Source organism: Hippocampus guttulatus, chromosome 7 (assembly GCF_054856545.1).
Source record: "Hippocampus guttulatus isolate MCC_2025c chromosome 7, RoL_Hgut_1.0, whole genome shotgun sequence".
NCBI classification, from domain to species: Eukaryota; Metazoa; Chordata; class Actinopteri; order Syngnathiformes; family Syngnathidae; genus Hippocampus; species Hippocampus guttulatus.
This window is the reverse complement of record NC_141267.1, coordinates 16,624,356-16,646,266: the sequence shown is the minus strand read 5'-3', so window position 1 is coordinate 16,646,266 and position 21,911 is coordinate 16,624,356. Positions and strand designations below refer to the sequence as shown.

The 21,911-nt window shown below is 40.7% G+C and overlaps 1 protein-coding gene and 2 long non-coding RNA genes across 4 annotated transcripts; 2 read left to right on the top strand and 1 right to left on the bottom strand.

The window, feature by feature from the left end:
- Nucleotides 1–15,810, bottom strand: LOC147202659 (uncharacterized). 2 transcript variants are annotated; one of them, XR_015101479.1, is made up of 2 exons: nt 15,683–15,810; nt 1–2,059 (listed from the first exon to the last, which is right to left on the bottom strand). It is a non-coding gene; the product is annotated as an uncharacterized LOC147202659 (long non-coding RNA). The 2 variants fall into 2 exon arrangements; XR_015101480.1 differs by lacking the exon at nt 15,683–15,810 and adding an exon at nt 3,756–3,839.
- Nucleotides 173–1,309, top strand: LOC147202660 (uncharacterized). Its single transcript, XR_015101478.1, has 2 exons — nt 173–984; nt 1,098–1,309. It is a non-coding gene; the product is annotated as an uncharacterized LOC147202660 (long non-coding RNA).
- Nucleotides 3,734–21,445, top strand: LOC147202658 (guanine nucleotide-binding protein subunit alpha-14-like). Its single transcript, XM_086116651.1, has 9 exons — nt 3,734–3,888; nt 3,960–4,054; nt 5,990–6,153; nt 11,059–11,243; nt 12,567–12,721; nt 13,929–14,057; nt 15,716–15,845; nt 16,779–16,932; nt 19,529–21,445. Exons 3-9 carry the CDS (start codon nt 6,003–6,005, stop codon nt 19,732–19,734), a joined length of 1,110 nt encoding a protein of 369 aa, XP_085972777.1. The 5' UTR covers nt 3,734–3,888; nt 3,960–4,054; nt 5,990–6,002; the 3' UTR covers nt 19,735–21,445.
- The last annotated feature ends 466 nt before the right edge of the window (nt 21,446–21,911 follow it).

The window sequence follows — 21,911 nt, the reverse complement described above, 5'->3', positions numbered from 1 at the left end:
TACGATTTACTTGTTTAGTTTAATTTCACACTTTTCACAGTTGGCAGGCATGGCAGAGTCCAAACTATTTTTGTACAAGTAAAATACTTTCCTTTTTTTTTCTTTAAATCAATTGTGGTACATAAAGGGAAAAGTCATCAAAGCCACAAGTGTAACGAAAAGGGATTTGAATCAGAAAATTGATTTGGATTGAAACAAACTCGATCCAATTGTTACACTTTACAATGTACATATATGTATAATGTATGTATACTGGTATACAAAGTAACAAATTGGTCTCAATATAGCTTGAACCTGTTATGAAGCAAAAAGTTATAAATCTCTATAAATCAGTTTGATGTTCCTCATATCGTATCGTAGCCATGTATCAAATGGCCTTTTATTGAAGCGACGCAAACCCATTCTCACTGTGCAAATATTTCGGAACCGAGCTGTCTCAATAGTCCCAACTTCAAGTGTGTCAAATCAAAAAGATGCAATCTTAAAATAATTATGCCCCAGCGGAGCGTATGATGTTTTATTTTATCAGTCCATTCGGTTTAATCATTGATCACGGCCCGTTTCCCACAGCAGCCAGCCCACAGGGGACAAAGTCTCCTCTCTTAAACACTCTTGTTACCGCCAGCCACTGTGGGACAGCTGTAAAGATTCATCAGAGAACGATAAGGCAGGAGAGGCTCCTGAATCACATCGGAGGAAGAACGCGAGACACCGACCGCCCCAATGCATGTTGGGAGGATGAGGCGGATCATTTCCTCCCGTAGTGGAACCCACACCCACTCACTGTGTTGTAATTCCCCATTGCATTTTCCTTCCCTTTTTCCACTTTGCGCTCTTTTTCTCTGTTCAATGAAAGCCGCACCCTCCTATTCCGGGATGTGTACTTCGTTTCAAACATCAATTGTCCTCACATTAAGGAATATAATCATCTATTTCAATATTGTACAGATGAGTTATGTGCCAGGATGGATCCCTTAAGCCTTGGTGAGTGTATCACAGTTTTGTGAAGAAATTCAATCTGTTGTGTGTTCCAGTTGGATGCACTGTACTCTCTTTTACTTACTTTCTTACATGTTTACCTCACATTGTTTCCATAGCAACCGAGCGCTTAGGTGATCTCTGTACATGTGAGTCTACAAAGGCCCGGACAGACCGGTCTTGCAGGGACAAAGAAGACAAAAGATTGACATCCAAATAAGCAGACCAGCATTGCGAGGAGGGAGGAGTGACAAAATGCTTGCCTGTAGTGCTCTCAAAACATTGTACCAGATGACTCACAAAATAAACAGAGTCCCAGATTTCATCATGATTTCTGCACGGGCGCTTAGTTGAGTTCACAGGGTTTCCTCAAGACTTTTTTTTTTGTTCAAGGCCTAAATGAGACATGACTAAAATAATATATTGTAATGCATTGAGATAGGAGTGACTCGCCTTTCAAACTGTTTGTTAAAAAAAAAACCCTCTGCTTACTTCATGATCAGCAACTTTATGAAATAGTCAACATTTCTTAAAAAAAGGCTTCTGGGTGTTGAATGCCAAACTAAACATAAAATAAAGACAGTTACACAATGCATATTAAAAAAAAACCACACACATAGCTTTGTCTTTCAGTCTGCTAGCTTAATGCTAATGCTAAGTAACGCCTACGTTGGGATGCTATAACAACACCTTAGGTCAAGTTAAGTCAAATTTAATTATACAGCCCTAAATCAAAGAAAGGTCTCAAAGGGCATTACATGACCTCAGATGTCACATATTAATGACATCCCCTTAACCCCCACGAGGACAGTAAAAAAAAAAAAAAAAAACATCTGTGGAAACCTGAGGAAGTGGCCGCAGATGGGGGAATCCCCCTTCCGGGATGACCAGGCTGCAATGGATGCCGAGTGAGGTAGATTTTACACATATGTTGGTCTAGGATGTTAGTTGAAATATCCTGAAGTGGGTCCCGGCCCAGTTGGCCAATGCAGAATCCGTCTTAGCAGCGCCTCTGAGGATGTGGTCAACCTCCGATCTTGTACTGGTCAATTGCTGCTGAATCCAATTTGGTCATCGTCACCTAATCCCCTCGCCAAGCCGAAAAGAGGGAGGAGGAGAGAGAGAACAGAAGCGGCAGTCAAACAGGCCAAGAAGTAGTTCAACTAAATACAGAAGTATATAAATATGATAAGTAACAAAGCCTTGAAATTTCAAGTGGGCCAGGAGTCAACGCACGTTGCCTAGTATTGGGTCAATATGATAGAACTTTCCCTTAAGCAATAGCTGGAACACAATTTAAAAGGGGATTTTTTTTAATAAACCTGTTCATATGTTTTTCCTCATACGTTATTTTGAAACTGCAGACAGAGAAGCGTCTCGACTTCCCAGCAGTCGCAACCTTATTCAAAAGGCATGTAACAAAGAATGATGACAGAAGACACGTGATAAGATGTCTGGTGTGTGAGTTTTATAATTTACGGTACAGTACTTTGTTACGCATGTTCCTTCTCCCACATTCTAAAACCACACATTTAACACGTTTAATTGTTTATCTATACAGTATGTCACCAGCGGCGGAGCTACGGGATAGCCAGGGGTGGCCATGGCCACCACTTGTCACTTTGTGGCCACCACCACACCTTGGTGAAATTTTTGTTATCAGTGATTTTTCTGCCACTTTTATATGGATGCAGAATTCTGAAATGGCCATGCAGGAACATCATTCCATGCATTTTTTAAATAGTACTTGTCCCAGAAAGGCTGGCAAATGATACTATGAGAGATCATTCGATGTGCTGTTGGGAGTTATTGCATATAATTAATCCTAATACTCTAATTTATTTATTAAAAATAATTGATTGTTGCTCATCTATCTATGCCGGCGATATATAGCGGCAGGCAGAACAATGCAACGCTCTTCCCCGAGATGGCAAAATGTAAAATTAATGTGTTTCTCCACCTTTTGACATTGTGATATAACATACCTGTCAACTCATATGGTTTAGCCATAGTTCATACGGATTTTGTGGTGAATCTTACTATATGGCCGTATCGCACAAATCATACGGATTCTGACAATTTCCGTTCCCCCCTAACAGGTAGTTCCGTTTGCTTTTGCCCAGAATGGTGCTAGTCTACTCGAATGCTTTCATTTCCAAAGTAAATATGAATGGATGCTGTAACTTCGAGCCGATGGGTCAGCATTTGGAGTTGGTGAAAAAAGTAACGAAGGAATAAAACTCTGAACACAGTAATGCCACTAAGTAGAATGATGATTAGACATTAACCAGACATTGTATTATGGAGATCTACCATAAATATCATTGAAAATTTCGTGGGGGGGGGGCGTTATTTTGACATATAAAATGCTTTGGTATGTTATAAGGATTTTTTGCTCTTTATAAGGATTTTTTTGGTAGTTTATACAGGTTGGCGCTCCGAAAAGTTGACAGGTATGATATAAGTTTAATAGAATCGCAATTTTGTGCTCAACTAAACGGGCTCAGACGTCCCACTGAGTAAGTACATTTCAAATCTTCGCCAGTTCAGCACTGCGTGATGATGAAATGCGCTATATATATAAAGTTGCCTTGCCTGGCATGAGAAGGACTCTAATCAGAACTGCTTGTAAGGGAGTCATTTTGTTAGAAATGTATCTAATTTCTACTTCAGTACAGAGGGAGTACTTGAGCCATCTCTGTATAAGCGGCTCGGATAATGGATAAACGGATGAAATGTCCCGTTTCAACGATACTGTTATTTTGAAGGTTTCCCACCTCCGTCGCGTCTTTTCCGGCGCCGCTGCGGTCGCCCTGCCGCGTTCCTGTCGCGCTCTTGCCGCGCCGTCGCCTCGAGCGCATTCCAATCGCAAAGCGGAGCGTGGACACGGAACATTCCTGCGTAGGCGAGGTGCGAGGTGGACTTACCCGAGCAGCAGGTTGGTTCGTGACAAAATAAATGACACCTTTGGGCCTCTTCAGCCGCAGGTGCATCCAACCGGGCATCTGACGGGACATGGACCGCGTGAAGGAGGCGGCGGTACGGGGACAGTGACGGACTGAGCTCACTTGAAGAGGTACTGGACTGTTTTCGTTTCGTTCATCACGTTTGAGCTTAAACTTTAGTTAAAGTTAGGTCATTCACTCTCATAAGAGAGGTATGCACTCACAGGTAGCAAAGATTGGCCGGCTCACATTCTGTGATTTTGCTGAAGTACAGATTCTTGTGTTTTGTTTTGTTTTGAATGACCCTGGTAAAAAAATAAACATCGATTCCTCTCCTTTTACATAGGCAAATATATAAAAGTACAGACTCTGGAATCAGGGAACGTATACTTACAGTAAGTTTAAAAGAAAACAATATAACCCCTTATACCCCCCCCCCCCCCAAAAAAAATTGGGGGAAAGTGCTTGAGTTATTAACCTTCATTCATTTTTCCTACAATGTTGTGTAGTGTAGCATGTGTCATTTTGCCACATAAAAATCCAGTAACTCCTATTTTGGAGTGCATGTGTGACGATGGTCGTTCACACAAGGTTTGCCCCCCAGCGGTGGCTCGTAACGTGCTACATTTACTCTGTTACATTTACTCCAGTAAATTTGAGGATAAATTGTACCCCCCAGAGTAGATTTGATGCAAGATATACCTTTTACTTGAGTATTTATGTGAATAAGAAACGATACTTTTACTCCTTTACTTTCAGCTCAGTTCTGCTCACTGCGTTTATTTTTATCTATTGATCGATTTTTTTGCTGTGGTTTTCCTGCTTGGTTTCCTGCTTGAGCGCCGCTCAATGTAATTTCACCAATCAAACCGAGCCAAGCAGTTACATGAGCGCGCACGGTCTTGTCTGTTCATTTCAATGAAGTATATATTAATTTCCAAATAAGTGGAAGATACTGTATACCAACATGGGACGAAGAATACACCAGGCCTCACAATAAACCAATGTTTTCATTTCAAGTGTACAAAAAAAAGTTTTCTTACTGCGTCTGCTCAAACATGTGCAAATTTCAGAAAAAATAAAACTTAAGAAAGCACGTTGCAGAAAGATGTCGAATCTTTTTTTATTGTTGTTTACATATTTTGGCTGTGCCTATGTTAACAGTTTTATGGTCATATGTTATGTCAGTCTGGTAGCACTCTATCTTTTTATGCCGGAGCTGTTTTGCTGCGTAACAAGCACGTTTGAAACACTCTTTGTGTAATTATTTGAATTGACATTTAATACATGTTGGATATTTATTGAAACTGCAGTTGGACAACAGTAACTTTTCATTGGAGCTGAATTATGTAGAATGGAAGGGATATGACCAGTTGAGAAGAGGGCAAAAGAACAGAACATAACAAGGCAGTGTTTTTGGTGTGTAGTCAAGTCAATTGGTTCTAACAAATTTAAATAGCACGGAGACGAAAGAATAAAGTCTCAGTGGCCAAGGATCAGAAGTTTGACTTGAGCTGAGGTTTATTAGACAGTGGCCAATGCCTATTTACACTATTAAGAGCATGAATACCTCTGCAGATAGCGATAGAGCTCTGATATATGTAATCTATGCCCCGCCCACCTCCCAATATGTCTTTAATCTCCAATAGGAATCGTTAAAAATGTCGATATACCACAAATTATGATTCTAAAACTCCTTGATGTCATTTCAAATTCGTTTTACCTGTGAAACTAAATTGATTATAGATGTTTGTAATTTTGGCCAAAGACTCTTGATAGTTCCCACTAACAACACAGGCTGAACTTAGTGACTTCCATCACATAGTCCAAATATCTTCCGTCAAAATATGTCACTTCAACATACTTTCTTGACACCAGTTCCTATTGAGATGAGGCCTTGCCACAAATATGAAAAGGATTATGATACAACCAGTAGAGGTTTGATAGAATATTCATGAAATCCTTTGGGGGAAAAAAAAAAAAATATATATATATATATATATATACAGTATATGTACAAATAAACTTCCGTGACTAACGCCGCGATGTCGGTGATTTGATATCAGGTGTGTTCGGGCCATGGCGGGCTACTGGGATCTTTGCCGGCGCACTTGCGTGTGCTGCCTCTCAGAGGAGGAGCAGAGGTCCATCGCCGTGGACAACGAGATCAAGAAGCAACTCAAGAAGCAGAAGCGGATGGAGCGGCAGGAGGTCAAAATTCTCCTGTTGGGTGAGTGATGCCAACCACCTTTTCTGTGTCAATCTGTGGCCTGCCGACATTATTTTATGCCCGCTGAAAAATGCCGGGTTGTTTTCCTAACCCACTTGCTGGGTAGCTGTGGTGTTTGAGCATATTGAGTTACCGGTACTTACCCTTGGTTGGGTTAATTATTTTGAACCTGCAGAGTGGGTTGAAGATTGGATTTGGGCGGGCTGAACAGCTGAAAGCTGGTCACCATTTTGGTTGTGTATTGAATTTGAAGTCATTATTCCATAACATTCTTAGATAATGTTTTTGGAGACTGAATGGCTCAGTGGCCAACCCCGGTTGGGACAGGAGGCCCACCCATGGAAAATGGCCGTTTTGTGTCAGAAGGGCATTTGGTGTGAAAACTGTGCTGAATGTGTCATGTGAGCGACTTGCTGTGGCGTTCCCTGAAAATGGAAAGTTGCTACTTCTTCTTCTTCTTCTGAGAAAATGTTGGTAATAATATTTGTATTAATTTTGTTTTAACCGCAGCTCCGCTAATAACCTGGTAACCCATTTCTTGGTAGCTTATAACTTATCAGTATGGGTAGTTTTTAGTTTCAATGCAATGTGCTGGGTATAAATAACACAGCGTTGGCTTGGTCCCTTTTGGATCCACCACAATTAGAGTTACTTTTGACCTAGAAGTTAAAAAACAAAATTTAAAACGCGTGGCCTGCAAAATCTTGCGTCATTTGAAACGAGACGTAACAATGATGATCAAATGTGCTTTTCCTCATTACAGATGACAGATAAGTTTGGGCCTATCCCTGGTGACTTTGTGCAAAAAGCGCAGTTCACCCTGGGCATGATACAAACTTTCTGAGTAATCCTAACACGCATTTGCTATTCGCAAATTCATCTTTTCATCTGTATGATGGCGCCAAAGCCCTGGCGAATGGGAAAGTACAGTGGCGTCTTCAGATAAGAGTTGAATTCGTTCAGCACGTCCATGTTCGTATCTCAGAACACTCATATCTCAAAGCAGCTCCCTCCGCTTGAAATGAATGAAACTGACATTCAATAGTTGTTGCCCCCCCCAAACACACACACACACACACACACAAAAGGAGATAGCTGGTATGAACAGCGGAGAAGCAGAGAGAAAGACTGAATTAGCGTACTCAAAGCTTTTTCAACGGCTGTGGTTGTACAATTGTAGAAAGTTGAGTGGCACAAATGGAATTCGTTACAAACCTCGATGACACAGCGGCCGTACGGGTTACAACATTTGGGACTCAAGCCGGATGAACGCAGAGTGCCCGCCAACTTCAACGAGCTGATTTGTCGCATTTGATAGGACCGAGGTTATTATCGTTAATGAAAACCAATCCATCCATCCATTTTCAACACCGCTTGTCATGGACAGGGTCGCTTGAGGGTGCTGGAGCCTATTCCAGCTGACTCCGGGCGGAAGGCGGACTGCACCCTGAACTGGTCACCAGTCAGTCGCAGGGCACACATAGACACAAACAACCATTCACCCCCACGTTCATATTGTCACTGAGTAGGACGTCAGTACCACTACACCATCAGCGACTTTATTGTTCTTTAAAATTGCATAAAATGAGTGACAATTTTCTGTTATCTTTTTCCAGTTGTTCATAAAAAAAATTTTTTGGTATGGAACGCACAATAAAATGACCTAAAAATAAATATAAAAACACAATGGAAACGCAAATATTCAGTGGCAGAAAAAAAAACGGTTCATTAACGAAGTTATAATGAAGAAGTGTTTGCGTGTCACATTTAACATTTTGTCTTTTTTTTTTAATTTTATTTTTTTAACTGTGGCTTTTGTTGGTGTGTAAAATAGTGACACCCAGGTCAATCCCTTGCATAACTTGGATTGCCTGCTCATAGCTTGGAAAAATTAAGATGCACTTTTTTTGAATGAACTTATCCAGAGAGTTCATGACATATATTTAAGGACACAAAATTGTTTGTATAAAATTTTAGTGTACTAGATAATAAGACCATTGTTACTTGTGTACAACTTCTGTAAATGGTTTCTGGGCCTTTGTTTGAAGGGGCATAATCTCCCGCCAATTAATCGGTCAGGCCTAAGACGTTAAAAAACGTTTTTTGTTTTTTTTTTGGGGGGGGGGGGGGGCTCATCAATTTTTTATTTTCTTTTCTTTTTTTTGATATTCACGGCAGGGCTCCGTGTCAGTTTTCTCAGCGCTCCAACTTTTACGTCAAGTTACACTTGTGATTTCTTTGGGCCTACTGTTTCAACACCTTTAGCAATGATCCGTTCACATAGTTTCTGCTGTTTTCTAACCAGCCTCCATGTGGCCTGTGATGAAAACAAGTTTGACACCCCTGTGTTACAGTAGGTTGCATAGCCCGGCCTGTTTGCTGGCCCAACAGGATCGGGAAGTATGCCAAGCATGTGCCCACGTGCCAGTATGTGAAGAATGGTCCAGATTGCAATCGCTTGTGAAGTAAAAGTCACCAGACTGGAGAGGACAGTCCCACAAACCTACAGGCCTCTTTTCAAAATTGACTGATGGCTTGACAGCGGGGCTGCAGATAAGGCACAAATGAACAGACGCATGTTTGCCCGCTTGGCCATAAATTCTGCACGTTCGACGACGGGCCTGCTCTTTAACACTATTATGGAATCAACGGTGACGTTGATTAGATCTTATAATGATTAATAAGGTTTACTGTTATACTGTCATACAAAATGAGCGGGCATCGTGCATTGATGATTAAGAACTTCAGATCGTCTAATTAATCTGTTGCATGGTTAGCATTACAAAACATGCTATCTTGACAGGCAATGTTTTACTGAAGGCTTGAACCCTTTTTTCCCCACAAAAATCATTTTCAATGCCACACCCCCACCCCACTTTGCTCATTAAAAAAATCAAGTTTCGAAGTTAATGTATTCATATATAATCAACTACGGTATTATTATAAAGTAAGATTTAAAACCGATCTTGCAATGTAACAACATACAACTGCTTTGTTACTGCACTTTACTGCGAGTAAAACTGTAGTAGATCTGTCTTTTACTTTGTCATTTGTATTTCTGGCAACTTTCACTTCAAGTTCCACAATGATTTCCCAACTCAGATCAAACTTTTTACTCCAATACATTTCCTCTAATCAACTTTATTACTTGTCAACACAGAATTCCGCCAATTGATGATTGATTGTTCAGCCTTAGCATCATCGTGGGTATAATACAATAGTCAATATTTGTGCTTGTATTTTTTGCTATAGCTAGTTTTGTTATGTACAGTATGTCGGATTGTTTAGGCTTGGCATTGTGTTTAACAAAGCAGCATTTTATTCGTCTTGACCCTAAGTGGGCACCTCGCGAGATCGTCATTTCATTTGTTTTGTTTTGTCTTTTTTTACCTTTAAGGGCCACCGTACCTCAACAAGCTTTTGACAAAGGTTTGCATGATGTCAGTCCGACTTGTATGACTTGTTCATCTGCAATATTATTTACACTGAAAGGATTTAAGTTGATGCACAACTTTGTTTTGCTTGTAATGTGTGCGCAACAATGATAGTGATGTCGTGTTTGGAGAGCTGATGTTAATTGAAACATTCACACCACACGATGTTTTCGGGAAACGACACACCCTGGCACAAATGCAACATCACATTCCAATTTTCACAGGGATTGGTCTACTGGGTACAACCTTCAGTTTTTTTTTTGTTGATTTGAGTCGTAGGGCAAGAGAAAAATGTAACCTTATAATCCAAACCTTTTTTTATATAATAAAAGAAGTCATAATATTATGGAGAAAAAAAAAGTCACATTTTCCAAGCTCGTTGTTAGTTTAGGAAACAGTTGTAATATTTACGACAGTAAAGTGTGTTTTTGTTAGCATTTTTTAATGTCGTAATTCTATGAATATAAAAATATATTTTTGATTTTAATATTCAATATTTTTAAAAAGCACTATTCATTTCAATAATATGTATGTTCTTTCACCTCAACATATTTTTTAAATGTAACTGTAGGTGAAATAATTTCTCGTTACGGTATCGTACATACGGCGAGCCTTCCTTATCGGAGGCTGCCATGTTGTGGCCGCCATCTTTCTGCTTTGGATACCCGAAGGGGGGCAAACTTAGCGAACATAGTTGCGCAACATCAAGTCTGAAGCATGTGTAACAAAGCCGTTTGGGATAACAATTGTTTGCCCCTCTGCATTTTTGGCAATTTTGCGAAGTGTGGTCTCTCCGATTCACCGTAGTACCCATGTTTCAAAATGCACACGCTTCGAACCGAGGTCGTTGCATTCTATTAGTTCATCACTAGGTGGCGCTAAATTCAACAGACTAATTTTAAAAAACAATTGTATTACTAGTACGGTAATTTGTTTAAACGAAAAAGTCTTGATATCGATATATGTAATTAAAAAGTTGAAACATTACAAGAGTGAAGTTGTGTTTCCTGTGCAGAAAAGTTGTATTTTCTCAAGAAAAATAGTCCTAATATGACGAAAAAAATAGTCTGTTTTTTTTTTTTATTAAAATTCATTTTTTCTGACAGAGTTTAGAGAGATTCAAATAAAAATTCAACTAGGTAAAAGTTAAGTCATTACTTTTTACCTCTTACTTAAAAACTAAATTTTCCTAAATCTTTTTATCAGCAAAAATCCAACATTATTCTTGTAATTAGTTGATATACTCTATATTTTCTCATTTTAATTTGCCTCGAATAGCTCTTCATATGGTCTTGTAAAAAATATATATAAATAAATAAAAAATAATCAAAGTTTTAATCAAAAACCCAAACTGAGATTAAGCATAACGCACAAACTCACGCCTTTGGTCAATTCAGAGTTCCTTCATACTTGTATTTAGGACCAGCAAACAAAATATATTATGACGTTTTTTTTTTGGTTGCTTTCTCAGGAACTGGTGAGAGTGGCAAAACCACCTTCATCCGCCAGATGAGGATCATCCACGGGCGGGGCTTCTCAGAGGAAGACAGGAAAGAATTTGCGAAATGCATCTTCCAGAACATCTTCACGGCCATAAAGGCCATGACAGGAGCGATGAACATGCTCAAAATTCCCTACTCCAACCCAGATAACGAGGTACATTCACCATCACACACAAACACTTGCTGCATGTAGGCCCACCCGGCCCTCTCTGGTCTCAAAATACTGAAGATGCAAAAAACGTCAATTTTGGGCACAGCCGTTTGCAACCAGTCTGATGTAATCTGATGAAGTAAAAAGTTGTCAGAAAAATAAATACTAAAACTAAGAACAAATGTTTGAAAAATCAGTCGAAAGAATAATTATGTATTTTAGTTATAGGATGCTTTCCTGAACCCTATCCTCTTTTGTCTTCTGAAAACTCACCTATTTGCAGTTTTAGTACCCGGGCTCAAGAAATAACAGTATGCTTGCACGGTCTGGTGTTATCTTTGGGTCAAGGATATACAACCGTACCTTGAGATAAGAATGACCCGCCTGACAAGTTTTTCAAGATAAGAGCCATTGTTTGTTCGATTTTTTTTTGCTTTGACTTTTTGCTTTTGCAATGAGCATTGTGCAGTGGCAGTGAACTCAATTCACTTAACAACAAGCGCGAGGATGACAATTTTTCTAAACAATTTTTCAAGCTTCAAGCAACATAAAACAAAGATAATTACACATTGTGAATTTAAAACAATCACATAAATTTGCCTTATATTCTGCTACCTTAATGCTTATACTTAATGGGAAACGCCATTGATGGGCTAACGAATAGCATCTGTGTCATGTCAGTGTTATTAGCCATTAAGCCGCAGATGTTTGAACACAAACCATGGATCAACACTTGTGGACAGAAATTTCACAATAGGCAAAGACATGGATTATTTATCCTCTGTGATGAACAACAATTACTGTGTCTTAACAAGGAGGTAAAATAGCTCCGTGTATCTGTCTTCTACTGTACCCAGATGGCCAAAGCGTGCACACCAAAAGGAGCATGACAATGTACTCTACTTTGAATTGAAACAAAAAAGATTTTGGCAAAAACTGTTACATTTCTTTACATTCTACTTAAATATGCATTGTAAGTTCTGTTTTTCTTAAAAAACAATCGGGGGGGGGGGGGCGAAAATTGATTCACGCCATTTCCATTCATTTCAGTGGGGAACGATGATTTGAGACAAGATTGTTTTCTTTTACAAGCATGGTCATGGAGTGAATTGAATTCATATTTCAAGGCACCGGTTGTATGTTGATTTTTTCTTTTAATGTAGACATAAGGGTTGCTTTGCCACGCCACTCTCTTGTGACATCTATAGGCAGTTACAATTTTTTTTTTTGAGGGGTGATTTTCGGTGTTTGCGGCAGGAGGAATAGCGAAGGTTCGTTGTTTTTGTCCTTCCCATCGCTGCGCTTCTCAACCACACCATCCCGCAGTTCTACGCCAGTAAAGTGGAGAACGTCAACACGTTGCATATCACCAAGCTGGAGCGAGATTACGTGGACGCCATCCGTCGCCTCTGGGCCGACTCCGGCATTCGGGTCTGCTACAGCCGACGCTGCGAGTACCAGCTCCTGGACTCCACGGAGTAGTGAGTGCAGTAAAAATAATGTCTTATTTTTGAATAAAGTGATGCGGATTAAAACTCTGTCATTTCGCATCTTATATGAGTCATCGATTTATTGCCAAAATAATTGGCAATGAATTGATTTTTAAAATAAGATGTAAAAAAGTAGGAATAAAAATAACCAACAATCAAAATGTTTAAATGACATAGGAATTGGCCTTCTGAAAAATATTTTCAAGAGTCTACATGAGTTTCACTTTTTCAGTTGAACTACTGAAATAAACTCACTGGATTCACAGTAGTCTAGATCACTGTTGTCAAACTCAAGGCCCGGGGGCCAAATTTGGCCCTCTACTTAATTTTATGTGGTCTACGAAGTCAAGACTTCAGGTTTCTTGCTCAAATACCCAAATTGCAAATTGTCTTTACTTTTTGGAGATGGAGCATTTTTTTGTTCCCAATAGCCCTTGAAAATAACAGAAAAATAGTTGAGCTTTTTTTTTTTAATCCAATCAATCCATCCATCCATTTTTTTTAATCCGCTTATCCTCACTGGTGAGTCTCCATCAATTTCTTGTGCTTATGTGATAATGATGCATACATTTATAACCATAACTACAATGTGGCCCGTGACGAAAATGAGTTTGACGTGCCTGTTCCAAATCATTGGGATGCGCCCATATATTCTCTGCTTGTGTGCCACTCGATTATTCGACTTGCATTGAGGAGGAACTTCCAGAAGATCTCGTTTTATTTTCTTACCAACCATTACGTTGACTCGTCACTTCATAAAATAATAACTCGGGAGCAGGTTCCTGTCTGTTCATATTTTAGAATCCATCCGGTAGAGGGAAATGACAGACTCATTCCCACTGCCTACGTTCAGTCACTAATGAAAAGAAAACAATGTAATACGGACCGATGAAGCGGCTTTGGGGTTTTTCTAATGGAAACGTCGATCAAACACAAAGTCACAGTTCGTCTCCCGTATTCCTCTGTTTACTGAGCAATGTGAGTGTGAGCGTGTATGCGCCTCAAACAGGGGCCATAAAGACCTCATCGGTACACAGTGCCTTGGCTCTCTTCTTGTCTTTTTTAATAACAGCTAATTTATCACGGATGCGTCGTCTCTGGTGTTTGTTTTGCACACAGGTGGGAGGCAGTTTCCTGGTTTTTACAGATATATATTTTTTTCTTTTTTTTTTTATAATGTCTGTCTGTGTGCTTTCAGCTACATGAACCAATTGGACCGCATCGCAGAGCCAGACTACATCCCCACGGAACAGGACGTGCTGAGGGTCCGATTCCCCACCACGGGTATCCACGACTACTCCTTCACCATCAGCAAGATTACGCTCAGGTGCCTTCCAGCCACAGTTCCCCATTGACAACAATCCAATTACAGTTTAATTCATTCCATGACAATGTTCGTAAATCAAAACATTTCATATCTCAAATAATTGTTCTCCATTTAAATGATTGGGAATAACATTAATCCATTCCAGCCAACCCCCTGCCATCCCCCATTTTTTTTAACATAAGAAAAAGATCACAATAATATGGTACTTTATATTTATATTAACATACAGTAATAACATCATGAGGTAGAATGTAAAGAATTTATTGGGCTTTGTCTGGTGTGTGAGCCTTGGCCACCTGGGGGCAGACACACATAAGAACAGTTTCACAACTGACTCAGTAAGCCGCAGTTATATGAATCTATATTTTTTCACATAGGCCAACGAATATAGCCATTTTGTTGTCTGTCTACATATGTTGCTCCATAGTTTGTGTTCAAATCGCCATTGTTTAAAGGATTCTAACGCGCACGACACAGATGCTATTTGTTAGCCCGTCTATGGTATTTTGCATTGCTTGTTAGCATTAAGCTGAACGGATGTCATTCAAACGAACCTGACTGTTTTTATCAGGTGTGTTAGAGCGGGGAGACGTATAAAACATCTTATTTATTTCGTGGCATCTTGTGGCTCAAGAGCCATGTTTAATGGAGTAGAGGAGCTACGTTGGTAGTGTTTTTCCGCCATAGGTCCCAGTGGCCCTTGTACATTCCATCCTGTAGACTTGGGCCCCCTGTCTCCTTATCTTAAGTCAACAGTCTCAAACTTGGGCCTTAAACTGGACAGTGATTTCAAACTCGATCGGCAAATTGGTGCCGTTGGTACCTCTCCTCTCACATGAACACTTTGAGATGGTAATTCATGCCTTTGTCACATCCCGGCTCGATTACTGCAATGCCCTTTACTTTGGAGTCAGCCAGTCCTCCATTAAGCGCCTTCAGCTGGTCCAGAATGCCGCCGCTCGCCTCTTGACTGGTACTCGTAAGAGGGAGCACATAACTCCTACTCTGGCATCCCTTCACTGGCTCCCCATTCATTTTAGAGTTATTTTCAAGATCCTCTTATTTGTTTTCAAATCTCTGAATAATCTCGCGCCACCTTACCTCTCTGAGCTCATCCGCCCCTACACACCTGCCCGGCGCCTCAGGTCTGTGGACCAGACTTTATTAGAAGTACCAAGAACTAAACTGAGGCTCAGAGGGGATCAAGCCTTTTCTGTTGCTGGTCCCTCTCTCTGGAATGACCTCCCACTAAACATTCGGCAAGCCTCCTCGCTGCCCATCTTCAAAACCCTCGTCAAAACTCACTTGTATTCTTTGGCATTCGACTCAGCATGACTTAGATTTGTTCTTGGTTTTACTGTTTGGTGCTTTCTACCGCCTTTATTACCGATTTGTCTTACTGTTTATTGTGCATGTTAAATTGCTCCATGTACAGCACTTTGTATGCAGCGATGGCTGTTTGAAAGTGCTCTATAAATACTGTTGACTTGACTTGACTTGATAGGTGGAAAGCCATTAACTGTGGATTCACTTGTGGATTTTACAGGAGGACAAATAGCGGGGGAACACCTCACTCTGTCCTGCTCATCTTGAATAATCAGTTATCTAAAAAGAATTTTCCTCACTTTTTTTCTCGTCCTCTCATGCCCCGCCTGTAGGATTGTGGATGTAGGCGGTCAGAAGTCAGAGCGTCGGAAATGGATCCACTGCTTTGAGAACGTCACCTCGCTCATCTTCCTGGCCTCCCTCAGCGAGTACGACCAAGTCCTGGAGGAGAGGAACACCATTGTAAGTGTCATCGCTGAGTAAAGCGGCTACAAGAACACCAATTTTGAAGATCTTAACCAATTTTGCACATAGAGTGTCGGGTGTACTCGAGGTGATTATGTAGTAAAGTAAAAAAAAAAAAAAATCCGTAAACGACCTTCTTTCTTCTGTATGGCCAAATAGTAATACTGACATAAATGCATTGAAAATAAACCTTCTATAAAACAAATTGACGAAAACTAAAACACAACTCTGCTATATTACAGTTGATTTTAGTTTGTGTTAAAATTGATAAATGTAATTTTAGTTAGTGTTCCTTTTGTAAGAAACGCACTGGTTTTTGTTTTATTTCATTGATGGAATTGTTTTACATTTTATTTTCGTTTTAGTTATTTCGGTCGTGTTCATGAACAATAACAACCTCGCACTTCGTACGCACCTCACGTTCCTCTCAATATCACTTTGCTTATCTGCCAGCAGATGTCACTCGAACACAAGAAACCCTTTTGAACACGAAGGCGTCCATTGCGCTCTCACATTTCATTTCCCATGCAAACGTGGTTAAAACAGTTCATTGCGCTGTTTCCAATTACACCAAACTGTAAACAATTTCCATTGTCCCATTAAAACACACACACACGCATTTTTTTTACCCCATACAGCCTCTGTGTCGACAAACTTTGTATCACTTTTGCTGAAGAATGGTATTTTGAAAAATCATCTTTTTAGGGGGGGCGGGGGTGTATATGTCGGGTCACTTTAAGTAAGGATGAAAAAGAAAAAATTATATATTCCGGGTATTTTTTATGCTGTCAAAACAGGTCGTATTTCAAGTGGCTTATAAACCCCCCTCTCCCTCATACCCCCACCCATACACTCGCTCTCATTTCTCTTGCACTGACAGTGTGTCTGTGTGTGTGTGTGTGTGTGTGTGTGTGTACGTGTGTGTCTCAGAACCGCATGGAGGAGAGCCTGGCTTTGTTCTACACCACCATCCATTCACCGTGGTTCCACAACACCTCCATCATCCTCTTCCTCAACAAAACTGACATCCTGGCTGACAAAATACTAACCTCTGACCTGAAGAAATACTTCCCCGGTTTCACAGGTAAGCCCAGTTTGCTCAGGCCGACAATTAAATGCCAATTTTCTTTTAACCGCAGTGTTTCTCAACCATGAGTGAGCCAAAGCGCGTATTTTATATTGGGAAATCACATGGCACACCACCAACTCAACGAAACTGTCAACAAAGGCTAGATACACAGTCATCCCTTGCCATATTGCGATTCACTTTTTACGGTCTCCGTGTTTTGCAGATTTTTAACTAATATAATCTAAAAGTAAGAACAAATTATTATTTTATTATTAACTTTTTTTAAAGAACATATTTTTGAATTATTATTTACTGTTGTACTGTTAATTACTATTCTCTCTCTCATCTTTGAATGAGTTTGCCAATGTGTCCATTTTAAAAAGCAAACGTAGTATAAAATTATGTGCGTGTGTGCGATCCTGTAAATCATGACCTCACTTTGAGGACATTTTCTTGAACAGAACTTCTCTCACTTTTAATCGAGAACCCCCGATCTTGTGCACTTTATTTCAATTTGGGTTGATAAATGACAAATGGCACCGAATTACAGGTTGTCCATCCAATTTTTTTCCCCTCTTCATTGTGTGACTCATGTACCCAGTCACAAAAGTCATTTGCAAAGTGGCTTCCGCCACTCCCCCCCCCCCCCCCTGCTTCAGATTCCTTTTCTTCATCACCAAAGTGAACCATAATTAGGGGCTCTTTTGTCCATTCTATAATTTGCCTTCACATGACTCACTTCCTGCAGGTGATTTTTTTTACTTTTATTGCATACATATATTTCACATATGGCCTCTGCTGCCGGTGTAAACGTTTTCACGCAGAGCACTGCCTTGACACTTCCCATCTTCCACCTCAAGCATCAGCCCCTCATCCTCCTGTCGCCCATGGCAACCACGGATCGACCTCCCGCCCCAAATCCCATAACGTGTGTTGTGTCCGTAGGGAGGGGTTGTGACCGTTGTACGTCCAATTAACACATAAAATGATTGAGTCATTGGTTTTTATTTATTTAAATGTTATTTTAACCCATGGCCCTGTTTAGGATAAGCGGTGTTGAAAATGGATGGATCGATGATTTAAAAAATGTATATATTTAAAACGGTATGGGAGAATCTCATGATCAGATGATCAGACTTCCATTAAAAAACAGAATGTATAATTTGACGTAAACAGTATATTATAAATAGATGTAAAGGGCCGATGTTGGAAATGATCAAATCAGACCACCCATCGGAAGTTTCATGACATTTGCATCAACAAAGTACATCGGCAAAGTTAAAATGGTTCAAACAACAAGGGGGAAAAAAAGAGAAAACAAATGATGCCCACACATATGGCCAGCATTGCAAGGATGTCAACTTCTATGCCTTTCTAAGACTCTTTCCATCTCTCCGTATCTTTGTCGCAACCGCTGATGACACTCGAAACTCAGTGCTCACTTCCCCCTTGAAAATTTCCTGTCTGAAGCCTCGCAATGGTGAAGTACTGCTGATCAGTTGTGAGGTGTCGTCTTGGTCTCATCAAGTCAAATGTGAACTGCATGCTGTAGAGACTGTTTAAATAATTTGAACTCAGTCAGGACATGCATTCGCCCTATTCACTTGTTTGTCAATTGTACTGTTGAACTGCTTGTTAAAGAACTGGAAATTGTGTTAAAATATTATTTGCATTAAAAACTTTAAAGAAGGTCATATTAACTTCACCTCTTACACGGGGAACCCACACATATTCGCAGTTGGGCATTAATTTTTTTTGGGGGGGGGGTGATAAAACGAATCCACAGTATTTGCTTCACTGGCGCCATCTTGAGGTCAAGGAACAGAGTTGAAGGGTGAGAGTAGCTTCATTTAGTCAAGCCATAAGCATTTAAAAGGAATTACTTCCTGCGACTGGTGAGCATGTCCACCTGACAGTGCAGAAGTTATGGGTTCAATTTTGGGCCTTCCTGTGTGGAGTTTGCATGTTCTCCCCAATTATTTCCATGCTGTATGGTTACTGTACTGCTTTGATATTCTCATCCAAAAGAGAACTAGTGCTGTCATCTGCTAGCCGTAGTCATTTCGCAAAGAGGGCAGCCCGGTGGTCAAGGGGTTAGCGCGTCAACCTCAGGGTGCAGATGTTGTGGGTTCGGCTCCGGCTCCCCTATGTGGAGTTTGCATGTTCTCCCCGGGCAAGCGTGGGTTTTCTCCGGGTACTCAGGTTTCCTCCCACATTCCAAAAACATGCATGGTAGGTTAATGGAACACTCAAAATTGTCCCCTTGGTGTGAGTGTGAGCGTGGATGGTTGTTTCGTCTCTGTGTGCCCTGCGATTGGCTGGCAACCGGTTCAGGGTGTTGTCCCCCGCCTACTGCCCCAAAGACAGCCTCAAGCACCCTCTGCGACCCTTGTGAGGATAAAGCGTATCTGAAATCTCTCCAAGACTTTTTTCCCCTAAGAAAATCTGATGGTAACTGATGTCGATGACGCTCCTTGTTAGGATCCCCATTCACAGCAATCGCCATTAACGGTGTTCAACGAGTTAGTATACATAAAGAGTCTCGTTTCACATCCAATGCATTTCCATGTGTTTTTAGACACAAGCCCCTTCTCTGTGCTCTTCCATCCAGGTCGCAGACAGGACGCGGAGGAGGCCAAAAAATACATCCAAAAGCTATACCGGCAGCAGACCAGTAACCCAGATAGCAAGGAGGAAGGAAAAAGCCTCTACCTGCATCACACCTGCGCCACAGACACGGACAACATCCGCAAGGTGTTCAGCGACATTAAGGACACGGTGCTGCTCAGGTCTCTGCGAGAGTACGGTATCTTCTGAACATTGGAAACAGCACTTTGGATGACTGTTTGTGAGACTATCTGGAGAAGGACGGTGAGAATGAAGACCAGTTTTTCTTGCACAAGTAAAGGAGGCGGACACGGACAGGCCACTGGCTTATAGACAGACAAGCATCCATCCATTTCCGAAAACGCGGGTCCCGCTAGGGTTGCGGGTGAGATGGAACCTATCAACAGCTGACTTTGGTCGCCAGCCAATCAGAGTGCACATACTGTATAGACGAACAACCATTTGCATTCTCGTTTGTGTGTGTCGTGGTCAGGTTTGGGTCACATGGATTTCATTGGAAAGTTCCTTCAGGTAGCCCAAATTGTAAATTTTCTACAAGACCCGACGAAAGTAAATGATCCAACACGTTGCACAGTGTTTTATATTGACTACTACGCCTTGTACATAGATCTAGCATTAAGTACTATCACCGCTCCATCTGCGGTGACATTGTCCTGTTCATCTACAGTACATTCAGCGTGAAAGTTCACACCCGGGGGAGCAGCACTTTCAGAGTTCAAACGGCTTTCCGAGCAGAAAACGCAAATTTGTGTGACAGCGGCAACTCCGAGCGCAAACACAATTTGCACCGTAGGAAACAATGGCAATACACTGAATCCATTCCAAAGTTATTATCGTTGAAAGCCATTTTTGTTTTTTTTTAAAAAGATCTTCACACAAAATAGTCACATAAAAATGCTTCCTTAACTTGGAACCAATCTTTTTTTGAAGTGAATATCGCCCTGTTCGAAGTCACTGTCAACAATTATAGGTGTGTAATTACGAGGTGGCTCAGCATTTAACCCTTTCAGGGAAAGCGGTTACTACAGTGGACAGCTTATCGAGTTATCCGGTGACAGGGTGCATGAAAGGGTTAATTAACAGTGTGATGGCAGCTATCTACTTAATCTGAAGATGGGGGCCAGGGAAAATGAAAATTGCCCCCTCCAATGGTTTCTGATTGTTTATAGTCATGGTTTAAACTGAAATATCTCACAAACTATGATCCCAGAATTTCCGCTAACAACCCAGGCTAAACACAGCTCCGATCAGACATATAAAGATCAACGTCTTCATGGAAATGTTATCACTTCAACATAGCTCCGTGACACAATTTGCAAGAGGGGGCTACTGTCCCACTTACACTAAAGACAACGTTCAATTGTTTCCAATTCTTTGGAACAGGGCAAACCAAACTAACAAAAGGCAATGAGCCACATGCTTCTTCATCAAGACATTCGCCGATGATGTTGATCACTTTTTAGTAAAAGCTAAAAACAATAAACGCACTTTGCCCAGCTAAAGTGATGACACCGGTGATTCAGGGTGAGCGATGTTCAAATAATATCAGCGTGTTCTTAATTATGAATTATTTATGACATATTTGAGAAGGTTTGAAAAGTGGGAGCTCCTCATTAGCTTCACAAATGTGTCTATATTGTTTATTGATCGACTATTTTTTTTTTGTGTCACCCTGTTGAACGATGTCGTCTTTTACTCAATCACACCGTGAGGAGTCACTCGTTTGTCAGCAGATTTTGGTGAAATGAAGGAGGGGGCGCTAATATTAAAAACTGGTGAGCATGTGAAGATAATATTTGCTCTTTTTGGACAGTTGGAAGTCTGTCATCTTACATGCCTACAAGAGATCGAGTGGATTTATAACAGTGGTGAGACTTGATTAAAAAGAAATCTCCCTAAAGGCTTTGTACATTTTCTTGTGATATCTTTGAACTACCAATATTTTTAGATCCACAACAGGAAGTGATGTCATTTATCATGACCTGGATTTCTGCAGCAATTGCTCGCAAAATCTGATCCGATCTCATCCAAGTCAGCGTTTCCCCACCAAAATTGCACCACGGCACATTAGACAATCTCACAGCACACTACATTAAAAAAAAAAAAAAAAAAGCATACACCCATCAAAACCTCATCCCAATTGCGAAATATGGTGGAGGGTGACATTGTGTTTTGCACTCGAGCATCAACACGTAGAAGTAGTGCATAAAACATGACTCACAGGCATATATTGTTTCTGCTCTGTGGCGACTGCAAATCTCACTGGAGCTCAGGTGGATTTGGGGTACTTCTCTGCCGCGTCTTCTTATATGATAACTATATCTTGTTAGAAATGACAACATGATGGAGTGCTATTTTACCTCGTT